At 46.1% G+C, this 14,047-nt stretch overlaps 1 protein-coding gene, 4 non-coding genes and 1 pseudogene across 5 annotated transcripts; 4 read left to right on the top strand and 2 right to left on the bottom strand.

Moving 5' to 3' along the window:
* Positions 1-2,073: 2,073 nt before the first annotated feature.
* On the top strand, positions 2,074-5,732 carry LOC108874592 (early growth response protein 1-like; annotated as a pseudogene).
* Positions 5,733-7,335: 1,603 nt separating this feature from the next.
* On the top strand, positions 7,336-7,408 carry trnav-cac (transfer RNA valine (anticodon CAC)). Its single transcript has one exon. It is a non-coding gene; the product is annotated as a tRNA-Val (tRNA).
* A 135-nt stretch (positions 7,409-7,543) lies between these two features.
* On the bottom strand, positions 7,544-7,616 carry trnav-aac (transfer RNA valine (anticodon AAC)). Its single transcript has one exon. It is a non-coding gene; the product is annotated as a tRNA-Val (tRNA).
* Positions 7,617-7,836: 220 nt separating this feature from the next.
* On the top strand, positions 7,837-7,909 carry trnav-cac (transfer RNA valine (anticodon CAC)). Its single transcript has one exon. It is a non-coding gene; the product is annotated as a tRNA-Val (tRNA).
* A 270-nt stretch (positions 7,910-8,179) lies between these two features.
* trnad-guc (transfer RNA aspartic acid (anticodon GUC)) lies at positions 8,180-8,251 on the top strand. The gene has a single exon. It is a non-coding gene; the product is annotated as a tRNA-Asp (tRNA).
* Positions 8,252-8,962: 711 nt separating this feature from the next.
* Positions 8,963-13,199, bottom strand: LOC108874591 (hepatitis A virus cellular receptor 1 homolog). Its single transcript, XM_018663101.2, is given in 9 exon segments — positions 8,963-9,245; positions 9,342-9,375; positions 9,997-10,050; positions 10,053-10,107; positions 10,534-10,613; positions 11,380-11,451; positions 11,867-12,029; positions 12,298-12,476; positions 13,130-13,199. Coding segments are annotated over 9 exon segments (792 nt in total). The 3' UTR covers positions 8,963-9,160.
* Between the last annotated feature and the right edge of the window lie 848 nt (positions 13,200-14,047).

Here is a 14,047-nt window from a genome sequence, read left to right as displayed (position 1 = left end):
TTCAGATCAGCAGCTTCAGTCTGGAGTCTGACTGTTTGTCTGTCTGATGTCCTGCCTCCCTGCTGGTTATATACTCACTCACCCTCACCGGAAAGTTCCAGCAGCATTCCTGTATGTGTGTGCGCTCACAGTCTAAAAGCAGCGCGCTGGTATTCCTGCAGCCGCTGCCACATGCCGACACATCTCAGCTTTGTTCTATTTCTGCTGCAGGACTATGTCATGGTCTTTCTTAAGCAGCGCAACATACACACACGTTGTACGTCAGTTTTTTGTGAGGACACACTGATAGAATTAATCCCCAAGAGAGACCCCCTCACCCAAATCCTAAAACCAGGTCTTAACCCTCAAACAGGCCTTGGAGGACCGGCCAGAATGTCTTCAGTCACAAGGTATAAAACTCAAACTGGTCCTCACAAAGAAACATGAGTCACTTTACAAGACTTTACCTGAATGAAAAATTGTTTTCTTCCTTCTTATTCAGTTGTTTTATCGTGTGACAGGTTAAGGCCAATAAACTCTCACTGTTCGACTGTGGTTTACTGAATCGCATCGGATCTACCTGGTCCAGGTCCAGGAGCCCCAGCCGAGGACCCGTAAACACTCGTCGTTCAGATTTGATTGTTTGACTGTGATCTCCAGTTAGTTACCATACAACTGTAACATGGAAGATATAATACTGTAAAATATACTATGAATACTATTACCTTGGGGTTACCTAACGTCACCTTGAGGTTCTCTGAAGGATTTAGAAATGAACTTTTACATATGTAAAGGTTTTTGAGAATAACCTTTCTGGGAATCTTTAGGAAATCTTCCCCAGATATTCTCTGAAAGTTTTACAAAATAATAAAGGTTCTGTTTTGGTTTTTCTAGAATAACCTTCAAGGAATGTTCCGTTTTGGTTCTCTGAGAGTTTTTACAAAATAACCTCTGAGAAGCTTCAGGTAAGGTTACCTTTAAGAGCAAAATAACTTTTAGGTATTGAAAATTTTCAAGAGTAACCCTCTGAAAATATTCCTTTAGACTCTCTTATGTTTTTACAAAATAACTTTTAAATAACAAAGACTTTTTCAAGAATAACCTTCAGGTCTTTATGTTCTTCCTGTTTACTTTTCTTTATTGTGTCAGTTTTAACAATTGACTGTAAAAGTTCTAAACTGTAAAAAAAAAAAAAGTCGATATTTTCTGAGTTTAATTGGTGGTTAATTTATAAATGCTGGTGAATGATAGAGTGTCTCTGTCACTGAGCTGTTTCGGAAAAACGACTCACTGCCTTTCTTTTTTCACCTCCATATTTTTTCAGTGAAACAACCCGCTCCTTCCTCCTTCAGTCCCTCAGCCAATCACATCCGTGCCTGACCCGTTCTCAGCCAATCACACGTCAGCTGTCAGGAGGCGGAAGGAACGGGTTCCTTCACGTTCCCCTACTGTCTCCCTTTCAAATACAACAGTGACCGCGCTGCTGTTGTCGGGGATTAGCTCAAATGGTAGAGCGCTCGCTTAGCATGCGAGAGGTAGCGGGATCGATGCCCGCATCCTCCAGAGGATCCTTTTCTGAATCAGCGCTGTTGGAAAGTGACGGTTTCTGTCTGAACATTTTCACATGGAACAAACTCACCACACAGCCTGTTTGACTCGCCTCGTGCTCTCCGTGAGTTCATTTAACTGTTCAACTGTTTACTGTAAACTGCCTAACTACAGTACTTTTTACTTTACTACATTTATACAACAGTTAGTTTCACTTTTCAAGGTCTCATCTGACAAAATACAACACTGATACTTCAGCTACATGCAGTATTTTACTCTGAGCTACATGCAGTATTTTTACTCTTTAGCTACATGCAGTATTTTTACTCTGATACTTGATACACATTTTCATTGTTGGAAGAAGTACTCATATCAGTCATTAAAAGTAAAAATACCACAATGTAAAATATACTCCATTACAGGTAAAATCCTGCTGTTTACTAAAGTAAAAGTACAAAAGTATTATCAGCTAAATGTATATTAAGTAAGTAAAAGTAAAAGTACTCATATTGCAGACTGTTTCCTGCAGAGTAAATATTATTTGCAGTATATTGAGTGGTAACTTCAGTTACTTTGCTGATTTGTATTTATACTACAAAATATATAACAAACAAATAAAGCAGTGTTATTGAGATAAAACTTTATTTACAACCTGGAACGTGACAGTGATGAACACATGAAGAATCATCCGGTCACTTATTCTGAAATGAGTCAGTACTTTTACTTTCTGTACTTCAACTATATTTTGATTCAAATACTCTCTGTACTTTTACTTGAATAACATGACTTTCAATGCAGTAACAGAGTGTCTCTATACTGTAGTATCACTACTTTTACTGCAGTAAAAGACCTGAGTACACTGTCATGTTGAGGTACTTTTACGTCTCTGCACGCACCGTTCAGGTCCGTTTATATAATGTGCTACATGAGTGCAGGTTAGTACCCAGCAGTATATAATACCTCTCAGATACCCAGATTAAAGTACTTGTACTCTGTGTACTCGGTCAGATCTACAGCTGCATGTCATTAATTCTGGTTTTTGAGTTGATCTTCAGGACGGGTCCGTACCCGCTCCCAGACCCGCAGTCTGACAGGAAAACACCCAAATAAGGCCTGAGGAAGTGATGACGCCGCTGGAAGATCTCCATGTGACGTAGAGCCTAAAAAAAACCGATCGGCGCTGTGACGTGTCCGCGGGGTTTCCGGCCATGGCGGCCGGCCGCGGTCACCGCGCACCGTTTACCGCCTGTAGACTGTCGGTCCGGTCCTCCAGTCAACACCTGCCGAGCCCGGACCGAGGGCTGGACCGTACCGGATCGGTCACGCTCCAAAAACCGCAGCACAAAGGGCGCATGGAGGCACCGGAGCTTCCGGGTACGCGCTCACCGCTTTGACCAAATATGGGCTTTCCTTCGCGCCATATTTGGGAATGTACGTCACGCAGGAGTCTATATAAAGCCGGGAACCTCATTGAGGAAACCTGACAGAGCTCAGGTTCAAGTTCACAGCATCCACACGTGAAAACACCAACCGGAAACAAACACTAGATGTTTACTCTCCCTGATGACTCAGCAGCTTCACTTCCGCCACTAACAATCAGTTTGAAAACATCTCCTCGCGGGACCCCGGAGCTGTCGACCCTCCAGCATTGGCTTCCTCCGAGCACCGCAGCCCCCAGCAGCAGCAGCAGCGTCAGCCCGGTCAGAGCGCCTCTCCGCCGGGTTCAGGAGCGGAGCGCAGCTCGGTCCCTTCGCAGGAACAGCCCGGTGCTCAGGAGCTCCAGGAGCGGCTGAGCTCCACGTCCGCCGCCGCCTCCGACTTTTCCTCCTCCCGAGAGATGGCAGCGACCAAGGCGGAGCTGCTCCTGTCCGCCCTGCAGATCTCTGACCCGCTGGCCGGCTTCCCGCCGCCTCTCTCTCCGCTGGACGGTTACCCGAAGCTGGAGGAGCTGCAGATGCTGCTGCAGAACGCCGCGGCCGGAGGCTCGCTGCTGGCCGCGTCCGCAGCGGAGGGAGCCGGGCTGCTGAGTGGAGAGCCCGGGGAGTTCGGAGGTGAGGAGACGGGAGGTGGAGGTGTGTGTTACTGGATGTTTAGAGCAGGAAACAGTCATTCAGTCATAAATAAATCAGTATTCTGCTCTGAGTGTTTCCTCTGCTCCTCAGAGGATTTGATGAGTTTCAGCTGCAGAAACAAAGTGAGGTCAATAACCTGATAAAGTGAAGAGGACTCAGATCTGCTCTCTGGTCTGTAGTGGATCAGTGACATTCTCAGATCAGATCTTGAAGCTGCAGTGAGAACAGATATAGATAGATGAGAAACATCAGGTTGGTCTGTTTCCTCTGTGTCAGATTAAAGCTGCAGCTTCAGTGAACTCTGACGTCATCTTTAATCTGTCGGTCAGCTGACTCGCTGCAGCCAATCAGCTCACAGCAAACTTCTGTTTCTTCTTCTTCTCTCAGATTCTCTGTCGGAGCTCCCGGACCTACAGAGTCTCCCCCCCCTCACCCCCGCCTCCCCCCTCTGGCCTACAGCGGCCGCTTTACCTTCGAGCCCTCGACGGCGGCGGCATCTGGTAGCGGCCTGTGGGCGGAGCCTCTGCTCAGCCTGTTCACGGGGTTGGTCAGCATGGCAGCTCCTCCCCCCACAGCTTCCGCCTCATCAGCAGTGACATCATCAGTGACATCATCGTCGTCGATGTCTCAGCCGAACCTCAGCTCCGTCCAGATCAGCTGTGGCTCTGCTGACGTGGCCTCCGTCTTCTCCACCGCGCCCACCTACACCTCCTCCTCCGCCAGCGGCCCCGACCTCCTCCTCCCCCACCGACGTCCAGCCAGCCCCCAGGCCTTCCAACCGCAGGGCCCGCCTCCCGCCTACCCAGCTCCGCCTCCAGGCTGGGCCTCCAGGCGGTGCCGATGCTGCCGGACTACCTCCTGCCGCAGCAGCAGGACGGCGAGCTGGGTCTGAACCAGGACCAGAAGCCTGTGGTGCTGCCACAGACCCTGAACCCGCCCCCGCAGCCTCCGCTCACGCCGCTCTCCACCATCAAAGCCTTCTCCTCGCAGATCCAGACGCAGCCTCAGAGCTCCACCTACCAGGCCCAGCTCGCCAAGACCGGCCGGATCAGGAAGTCCCCGCAGGCCGGCAGTGCAAGACGCCGCCCCACGAGCGGCCGTACGCCTGCCCGGCCGACGGCTGCGACCGCCGATTCTCCCGGTCCGACGAGCTGACGCGGCATGTGCGCGTGCACACGGGCCAGAAGCCGTTCCAGTGCCGCATCTGCATGCGCAGCTTCAGCCGCAGCGACCACCTGACCACGCACATCCGCACGCACACCGGAGAGAAGCCGTTCGCCTGCGCAGAGTGCGGACGCAAGTTCGCCGCAGCGACGAGCGCAAGAGGCACGCCAAGATCCACCAGAGGCAGCGGGACCGCAAGGCCGACAGGAGCTCCGCCTCCTCCTCCGCTCCCAAACCCCCCGTCTACACCTCCCCTCCCACCTCCTCCCCCTGCTCCTCCTACTCCTCCCCTGCTCACAGCTCCTCCTCACCCGCTGCCTCGCTCTTCGCCCCCTCCTCCTCCCTCAGCATGCAGGCCGCCTCCCCCTGCTTCACCTCCTCCTCCTCCTCCTCCTCGCTGTCGCACATCTACACCTCCTCCCCGTCCCCCACCTCTACTCCTCCACCTGCTCCTCTCCGATGGGAAGTCCTCAGTCGGAGCTGCCCTCCCCCCACAGCTCCAACATCTGCTGACGGACAGGAGGTTCACCTGCCGTGACCTTTGACCTCAGACTGAAACTCTGCCTCTGCAACACCAGGAAGAACTCAGACTGCTCCTCCAGTAGTGACGAGGTCAAAGGTCATCAAACTGTCAGACGTCGGATTAAAACACGACATGAACTCAAACCTTCAGCGTCGACCGAGGAGTTTCAAAAAACTCTCTGTACCAAACTCCATAGAGAAAACGCTGAATTTAAGAGACTCGACGTTCACTGATTTTAAACAGTGTAAATATGAGTTGTTGTGTACATAATGTTTACATGTAGTATAATGTACAGACGTGTATATATATGTACATAATGTTTTTACCTACTGTGTAGGTTCTGGGACGTTTGTATGTTTACATTCAGGTCAGTGTTGGATTTTTATACTGAACATGTTTCCTCTTTAAAACAAAGAGCTGAGAGAATAAAACGTCTTAATCCTGTCGCTGCTGCTCGGTTCTTTAATCAGATTTTTAAATATAAAGGGACAAATACATGTCATATTTATTTATGTACAACCTGAACAAACCACTGTATTCATGTACTGAGTGGAACAAAGGAAGCACTTCATTAAGTAATGTTAGTTTTACAGCCTGGAGAGACAATGAAATGATAAAAACCAAATGTAAACAGAGGAAAAATGACCACACTCAGTCACAGTGGTGAGTCACACAATTCATCCATGAAATGAACCAAATTCAGCAAAGTTACCTTTTAAACATCAGAATATTAAAGTGAGAAAAGCACCAGACATGGTTCCTAATGAAAAGAGTAATAATCATAATACATAAGAAACTAATGGGAAATAATAAAGATTCAGAAACTGATTAAACGTCAGATTCAGATCAAACACAAACACTGTGGTATTTCTGTCAGCAGTAAATCCTCCCTGTGTGTGTGTGTGTGTGTGTGTGTGTGTGTGTGTGTGGAAAAACACCGCGGATTCAGCCCATATATGGTGCTTCCTGTCTGAGCAGCGGACGTCCTGACGCCCATATAAGGAGCTTCCTGCTGCTGCTGGCGGGACGCCCGGAGGCTGTGATGTAACCGGTGAACGGACAGGGACGACAGGTCGGACAGGAGTGTGTGTGTGTGTGTGTGTGTGTGTGTGTGTGTGTGTGTGTGTGTGTGTGTGTGTGAATCAGACCAAAATCCCCCAAAAACTCTGGTCCTGGTCCAGAGGATCGAGCTGGTCTCAGATCCGTTTACAGGGAGAGAGAGGAGGGAAGGAAGGACGTGAGGAAAGAGGGAAGGGAGCAAGGAAGGAAGTGAGGAAGGGAGGAAGAAAAAGAACAAGAGCTCCCTCCAGTGGTCTTTAACAGAGTCTTTAAAGTCTTTACTCAAGTTTTCTGGATCTGGATCTGGGTCCGGATGATGATATGGCTGCAGTCATTTTCATTATGAAGTTTGAAAATACTCAGTACAAGTACTTCTGTTTTGCAGGAGAATTAATGATAAAATAAAAGCGGTCTGACCGTGTCTGTCCCTCCTGGAGTTAGTGATGAGTGAACATGCTCCAGGTCACAGTAATCAGAGGAGGAACTGACCAATCAGAGAGCAGAAAGCGGCGCCATTTTGTCTCGCGGTTTCAAGAGAAGGATCAATGTTTTTTCTTTTCCGTTGTAAATACGAGTGTTTGGATGAAACCGGTTTATCGGGCGGACGGGGGAGAAGCGGATTAACGTGGAGCGCTGATTGCTGAACTTTCTTTGGAGTCACCGTTAGAATCCGACTGGAATCGGATCCGAACCGGAAACTGACCGCCGACGACGATGGAAGCGACAGAGTCTCTTCCGACACCTGGCAGGTGTACAGCAGGTGGGTGCTTCCTGATCCGGTTTTTACGTTTAAATTAGAGAATTGCCGGTGTCGAACAAAAGATAATTAACGTTTGATGTTCGCCACTGCCTGAGGCGAACAACCGTCGCCGGTGGACCCCCGCGATGTTCGCTTCGCTCGGTGAATATATTCGACACCAGCCGCATAAATAAACGATCAGCATTCACGCGCACCTAGTTCTCTGCGTTAATGCTAATTCGTAATTGCGAGTTTCCGTAGTGTAGTGGTTATCACGTTCGCCTCACACGCGAAAGGTCCCCGGTTCGAAACCGGGCGGAAACATCATTTTTTTTTTAGTGAAGCGGCGAACAGCGTTAGAAAAAAATCACACACTGCAGCGGCAGTTAACGCTGTTTGGCTAAAATGCAAAATAAAATCAGTAAATGTCCAGAAAATTATTTTCCTGGCACAAAACGATGTTTCCGCCCGGTTTCGAACCGGGGACCTTTCGCGTGTTAGGCGAACGTGATAACCACTACACTACGGAAACTCATATCTATGGGTTTCACAGTAATGCTTATAAATGGTATATGTAGTCTATTATTCTTCCACCATGACAGTCGACAGAACGTTAAAGGGACGTTCATTTCATTTCCTGTTTGAAGTCAAGTGAAGACTGTCTTCATCTTCATATACAGATGACCAAAGCACTTCCGGATTCGTCTCTACTGTAAAATAAATAGTATGGGCCCTGATATGTTAGTATGTCAGTTTCCGTAGTGTAGTGGTTATCACGTTCGCCTCACACGCGAAAGGTCCCCGGTTCGAAACCGGGCGGAAACATTATTAGTTTTTAGTTTTATTTATTTTTTCTTCTCAGTCTACAGTTATCTTCGTCTGCTGCACGCGAACACTTAAATCGCACCGTAAATGTACCTGAAGTCTGAACTCTTAACTTCATCCATTCATTCTCTATGGTAGTTCTTACCAGTGCGGATGTAATACCCCTCTGACCACAACGTCCTCATGTACAACCAGTGAAACAGCGCCACTCGTCATAGTTTCTCATGTGACAGGTCAAGAGGGGTACTACAGCTGGAACTGTTACAGTTCTCCTCGTTAGTATAGTGGTGAGTATCCCCGCCTGTCACGCGGGAGACCGGGGTTCGATTCCCCGACGGGGAGGCATAACTTTATTTTTATTCTGTGTAGCTTTATTGATAGAAAAAAAAATCAAGATCTCTTTCTATTTGAAGAAAAAACAGAAACTTTATTGATCCTGAAGGAAATTAAACGATCAGCTGGAGGCATCGATCCCGCTACCTCTCGCATGCTAAGCGAGCGCTCTACCATTTGAGCTAATCCCCCGTCGGCAGTGAATGGTAGAGTAACAGCTTCAGGCTCCGACTGTTACTCTCAGTCTGACAACATGATGATAGGATTCCTTTTTTTTCAGTTTAACCAGAAACATCTCTATATCTCTCTACCAGACTCCATGAAAAACAGGGATTTAACCAGGAGCTGCTGGAATACCACTGCCTCCATCTGTTAGTGTGTCTGTGTTACTGTGTGACTTTCAGTGGTGGAAGAAGTAATCAGATCAGATACAGATACAGTACCACACAGGAAGACAAAAAAAGCAACAAAAACAAATAGATGAATCTAGCAGCTCCTGTGTTCTGCTCAGTAAAATTCCTATTTTTGTCAATGGAGTCTGTATATAGAGATGTTTCTGATTGAAAAAGTATTCAGACCCATTACTTTAACTTATATAAAGTATCAAAAGATTTCTTCCCTCAGTGAAAGTCACACCCATAATGCAGCTCTCTGTCTGGTCTTCCTTCGAACTTGTTTTCACCACTGAAAGTGTCATTAAAACCTTTAAACACAAAAACAGATGATTGATTTTTTTATTCAGCGTGTTCAGGCAGGTTATCATCACAGGAAACAGGAATAAAAGACAAACTACAGCAGCAGCAGCCTGAACTAAATAAACTGTAAACCAGCAGTTGCTCAGCCAAACACATGGAGCTTTATAGATAACACTGTGTGTGGGAGGGAGGAAGTTTAATGTCCATTCTCTGTGTGAACGAGCTAGTCCAGAGTGTAGATGTTCTCCTGGACTGGTCTCCTCATGCGGATCTCGTAGATAATGTGAGGAGGTTCTTCAGAGGAGAAACTGGAGGAGAAAAGGTAACAACAGGTCAACAAACAGCTGGTCAGGATGTGGGGGGTCAAAGGTCATTAAAGGACGACAAGTTTATGTCAGACTCACCAGCTGGTCTTTAAGGCTCTTCTGTATATTCCACCTGGAGAAGAAAATAAGATTTTACATATAAAAAATCAAAGTCGTGAACACAGAGACCGTTCTTCACCTGATGATCGTCCATGTCAATGGACGTCCACTAAAGTTCTTGTTTTTGCCACTGACAGGCTCTGATTGTTATTCTAAGTGTAAGAGTAGGAGTCAGATCCTTTTAGTTTAACCAGAAACATCTCTGTATATCTCTACCAGACTCCATTGACAAAAACAGGGATTTAACCAGGAGCTGCTGGAATACCACTGCCTCCATCTGTTAGTGTGTGTGTGTTACTGTGTGACTTTCAGTGGTGGAAGAAGTAATCAGATACTTTACTGAAGTAAAAGTACCACACAGTAACACAACACACTAACAGATGATCCCAAAAGCTCCAAGGTTCTGCTGGGTAAAATTCCTGTTTTTGTTAATGGAGTCTGGTACTGATATTCTCTGCTTAACTTTAGAAAACAGTCTGTTATCTTCCCTCATGTTGCCTGAACCAGTACAACTCTCTGCTCTGATGACTCGTCACCAACTGACTCTGTTAAATTTGTTCTGTTTCTCTGCTGAAATTCTTCTTGATAATCAAACACTGTCCAGGTGAATTCATTAGTCTGAAGGAGGACGTACGTTTGAAGGCCAGGAAGAGGAAAACTGCCGCCAGGATCAACAACACACTGAGGAGAGAGAGAGGATGGGAACGTTGATCTGAAGGGAGAGAGAGGGTAGAGAGTCCTCCACCTGACACAAAGAGAGAAAGTTCAAGTTAAACTGGACCTTTCAGGACCAACAGGAACCAATCAGGACCTGATTCATGCAACAACACTACATCCTAAGTTGAGTAGATCCCTCGTTGACAAAGCAGTCCTGACCCATCGAGGCATGGACTCGCTCCCCACGTGCATCAGTGAGCCTTGGCCATCCATGACCCTGTCACCAGGTCACTGGTTGGACCACTTTTGGTCGGTCCTGACCACTGCAGACCGGGATCATCCCACAAGAGCTTCAGTTTTAGAGATACTCTGACCCAGTCGTCACAATCTGAACTTTGTCCAAGTCGCTCAGATCCTTGTGCTTACCCAACACAACAACTTTCAAAATGTTGCTTGCTGCTGGATATATCCTCCTAGTATATATAATATTTATATATCATACAGTGTTACTCACAGTGACGGTGTCGGAGCGCAGCAGGGTGGAGTTCCTCTTCAGAAGGTCCAGCTGAGACGACAGCAGAGTTTTCCAGTTCACTGCACAAACAGAAAGCAAACCTTAAAACATTAAATTCAGAGTTTGTACTCGTGTGACTTGGAGCTGTACCAACTTCAAATTCAGACAAATTACAGACTAGCAAATTCCTTTTATAACTCGAGGATTGATCTGTCATTGCAGCTTTTACTTTATTCTCTGAAGCACTGCCAAATAAAATGTTGAGTAGTCGATGCATCTGTTAAGAAAACAGAGTCAACTGAGAAAATGTGATTTGACGACTCGTTCTGACTCTGGTTTTTTGTACTTTCTACTTTTTATCAGTGTGGATGTGAAGTCAGGCTTAAATTTTGTTCGTAATGATTTTGAAAAAGTCTTAAAAAGTCTTAGATTTTTGTTGAAATCTGCAGAAACCCTGAACCAACAAATTCTAATTAGTTCATCCTTGAGTCCAAGTTAATGTTTGTACCAAATTTGAAGAAAACCCCCGGAGGTATTACTGAGGTATCATGTTCATGAGAATCTGATGGACGACCTGAAAACATAAGGACCTCAAATATGACTGTCTATGGTGCAGAGGAATAAAAAGAATTTTGTTGAGTGAACAATCCATCAGAACATTTAGTCAGCCAAGTATTTAACGTTAAAACTGATCTAATTGCGTTGAGTAAACATGAAGAAAGGTTTGTTTAATATAACTTATTGTGAGACTTTACAGTTCAAGGTTAAGTAAATACATGTTAGGGGAACTTTATGTCTTCATTATGAATCACAGATGAATCACAGTTTGGTTTGTTGTCGTCTCACCTGTGGAGGCCGACGGCTCCGTGACTCGATCCGTCGTGGTTGTTGTTGGAACAGGAGAACTGGTGACCAGAGCTGAGGAGGAGAAACCTGATCAGCTCAGATCAGATCAGACCAGATCAGATTTCCACAACATAAAACCAAAGCACTGTCTTTTATAACATCTTATAAAAGATACTTTTAAAAATTAGAGTACAAGATAAAGAATGGGATGGTTTAAAGCAGGAAATATAAAGACTAAGAAAGTCAACCAAAAGATGCAACTGGACCCTGACGGACTCAGATTGTTCTGTGTCTGACAACATTATGGAGACAGAGCTTTTTATTGAAGAGTTTAGTTTAACCAGAAACATCTCTATGTATCGCTGCCAGACTCCATTAACAACAACTCATCTCTTAATGTGAAGAAAAACCTTCACTGTTCATGTTGACTGAAGAACCTTGAACCTGCCCTTTAACTGAGCCTGAAGTCAAATGTTGTTGGGCTCACCTTTGACCACTCTCAGGTTCATGATCACCTTCTTGTCATTGAAGATCCCGTCGATGTCCACCCTGCAGCAGTACGGTCCGCTGTCTGTCCGCCTCACGTTCAGGATGTCCAGGTCCATCTGTCCGTCCAGGACGTCCCCCGTCAGCCGGTACCGGTCCTCTACCTGCAGTGTCAGGAACGAAAGGTGATCATCTCATTACCTACTGGGAAACCTTGGGTCCTTCATTCATCTGGATGTTGCTGTCTGTGGGACGATCTGAACAAGACAAATCCATGGAGGTCCCACCCTGAAACCCACAGGACCCAAAGGATCAGGACACCCCAAGAAGTCCATGTCCGTGTCCCGATGGGTCAGAGCTGTGTTGGTGGCTCGAGGGGGACCTGCACAATATTCAACAGTTCTGAACCAGGATCACGGGACACAACCTGACCTTGGAGATGACGCCGTGCTCGTCCGTCTGCACCAGGATGTTGCTGCACCAGAAGGTCCCACAGCCACGACCCCAGCAGACCCGACTCAGGCCAAAACGCTTCACAGAGTACTGGCAGGACAGAGAGGCCACGCCCCCTTCAGGTACTTTAAAAGAAGAAACGGATGAAAACTGTCCACCTGCAGCACAAAGACACACCGAGGACAAAATACTCTTTACACATGTGAAACACGTCCAGATCTTCAGGAATAATTCACACTGTAACACAAACACAGTCAAACAAAATTCATCAAACAGTTATAAAGAAGATTTCTGAGAGGCAGCGTTTGTGCGTTCTTTGTGATCTTGAGGTTGTTTAGAATGAATTTAGTTTTGGATTTCGCTGCCCTCTGTATACTGAGTTAAGTCGGCTCTTTGGTGCAGAGACCTTTGTTTTGGCTGCTGAGACAGAGGACTCTGTCTCCAGTGCAACACTTTAATTTGTCGAAGTGAACATTTTGATTCGTCATGTAGCCATCAAGGTTATTGTTAAACAATGCAACAAAAATCACACAGAGATACAAGACTGCTACAAAGAGACATGAAACAACCACAAAGAGACATAACACAGCCACAAATAAAGAACAAGATGTTTATCTGCTTCCTGGCTTCTTGTTGATTTGTTTACAGTATTGTCACATGATTGACACATGAACGATGGTGAAGGTCTGAGCCGTCACAGCTACAGTCCTACGACCTCAGAGTTGTGTGTCATAGGTTCGTGTCATGATGTCATAGGTTCATGTCATGATGTCATAGGTTCGTGTCGTGATGTCATAGGTTCGTGTCTCACCTGACAGGACGAAGAGGACGATGATGAAGGTCTGAGGCGATCGACGGCGGTGAGGCAAGGCAGCGGCCATCCTGTGAGTGAGTGTGTGTTCATTGTCCAGTTGAAGACAACAACACAGTGTGACTCTGTGACGGGGGGGGGGGGTCACAGAGGGCGGGCCAGAGACACACTGTGTTTCTGTCTGTTTGTTTAATGTTGTGAATGTCTGCTGTGTTTTAACTCTCATCTTTATGAATGATTCATCAGTTTTTAAAGAGTCACTGCAGCCTCAAATTCAGCTACAGACCCCCCACCCCCCACCAGAACATTTACAGTGATGATGTGTTTCTGTGTTTCTTCTTAGAACGTTAGTGAGAGTTTGAAAGAGCGTGAGTAGAAACACAACGAGGCTGTAAAGGTGAACTGGTGAGTAGATGGGTTTTCATGTTAACGTCCCGACAACCTCTGTAGTCTCATTTAGACACTCGTTAGCAACCGCCTTTTTAAAGACACGTAAAAGCTTCAAACATCAGGAGTGGGGGATTTACTGACCCATTTTATGTCGGAAAATAAAACCTGAAAATGTCTTGAGCTTGTGTTAAAACCAGACCTTATTTCAGACATTTAACCAGAAACACACTGACTCTGGGACGAGGGAAGGAAGAGCTAACATGCTAACATGCTAACACTTCCTGGTTTCAGGACTCAGTTCTGCAGGACTCTGCTCTCTTAGTTTGGCTGTTTCATCATCTCTGTGAGTCTTTAATTTAATGTATATCTTCACTGGTTTTCAGTTTCTTGGAACCAAACTTTGGTTCTGTGTTAATATCTAGAAGCTGTTTGGTTCTGGATCGAAAACTGAGCCACAGACTAAGAAGCTGAAAATCTAATCTGATGAAGATGGTTTATCTGCAATTCCAAAGAATTGTCATGTTAATT

Source organism: Lates calcarifer, unplaced genomic scaffold (genome assembly GCF_001640805.2).
Source record: "Lates calcarifer isolate ASB-BC8 unplaced genomic scaffold, TLL_Latcal_v3 _unitig_5486_quiver_2435, whole genome shotgun sequence".
In the NCBI taxonomy this organism is placed as follows: domain Eukaryota; kingdom Metazoa; phylum Chordata; class Actinopteri; family Centropomidae; genus Lates; species Lates calcarifer.
Note: the sequence above shows the minus strand (reverse complement) of the source record. Positions and strands in the feature narration are given on the sequence as shown.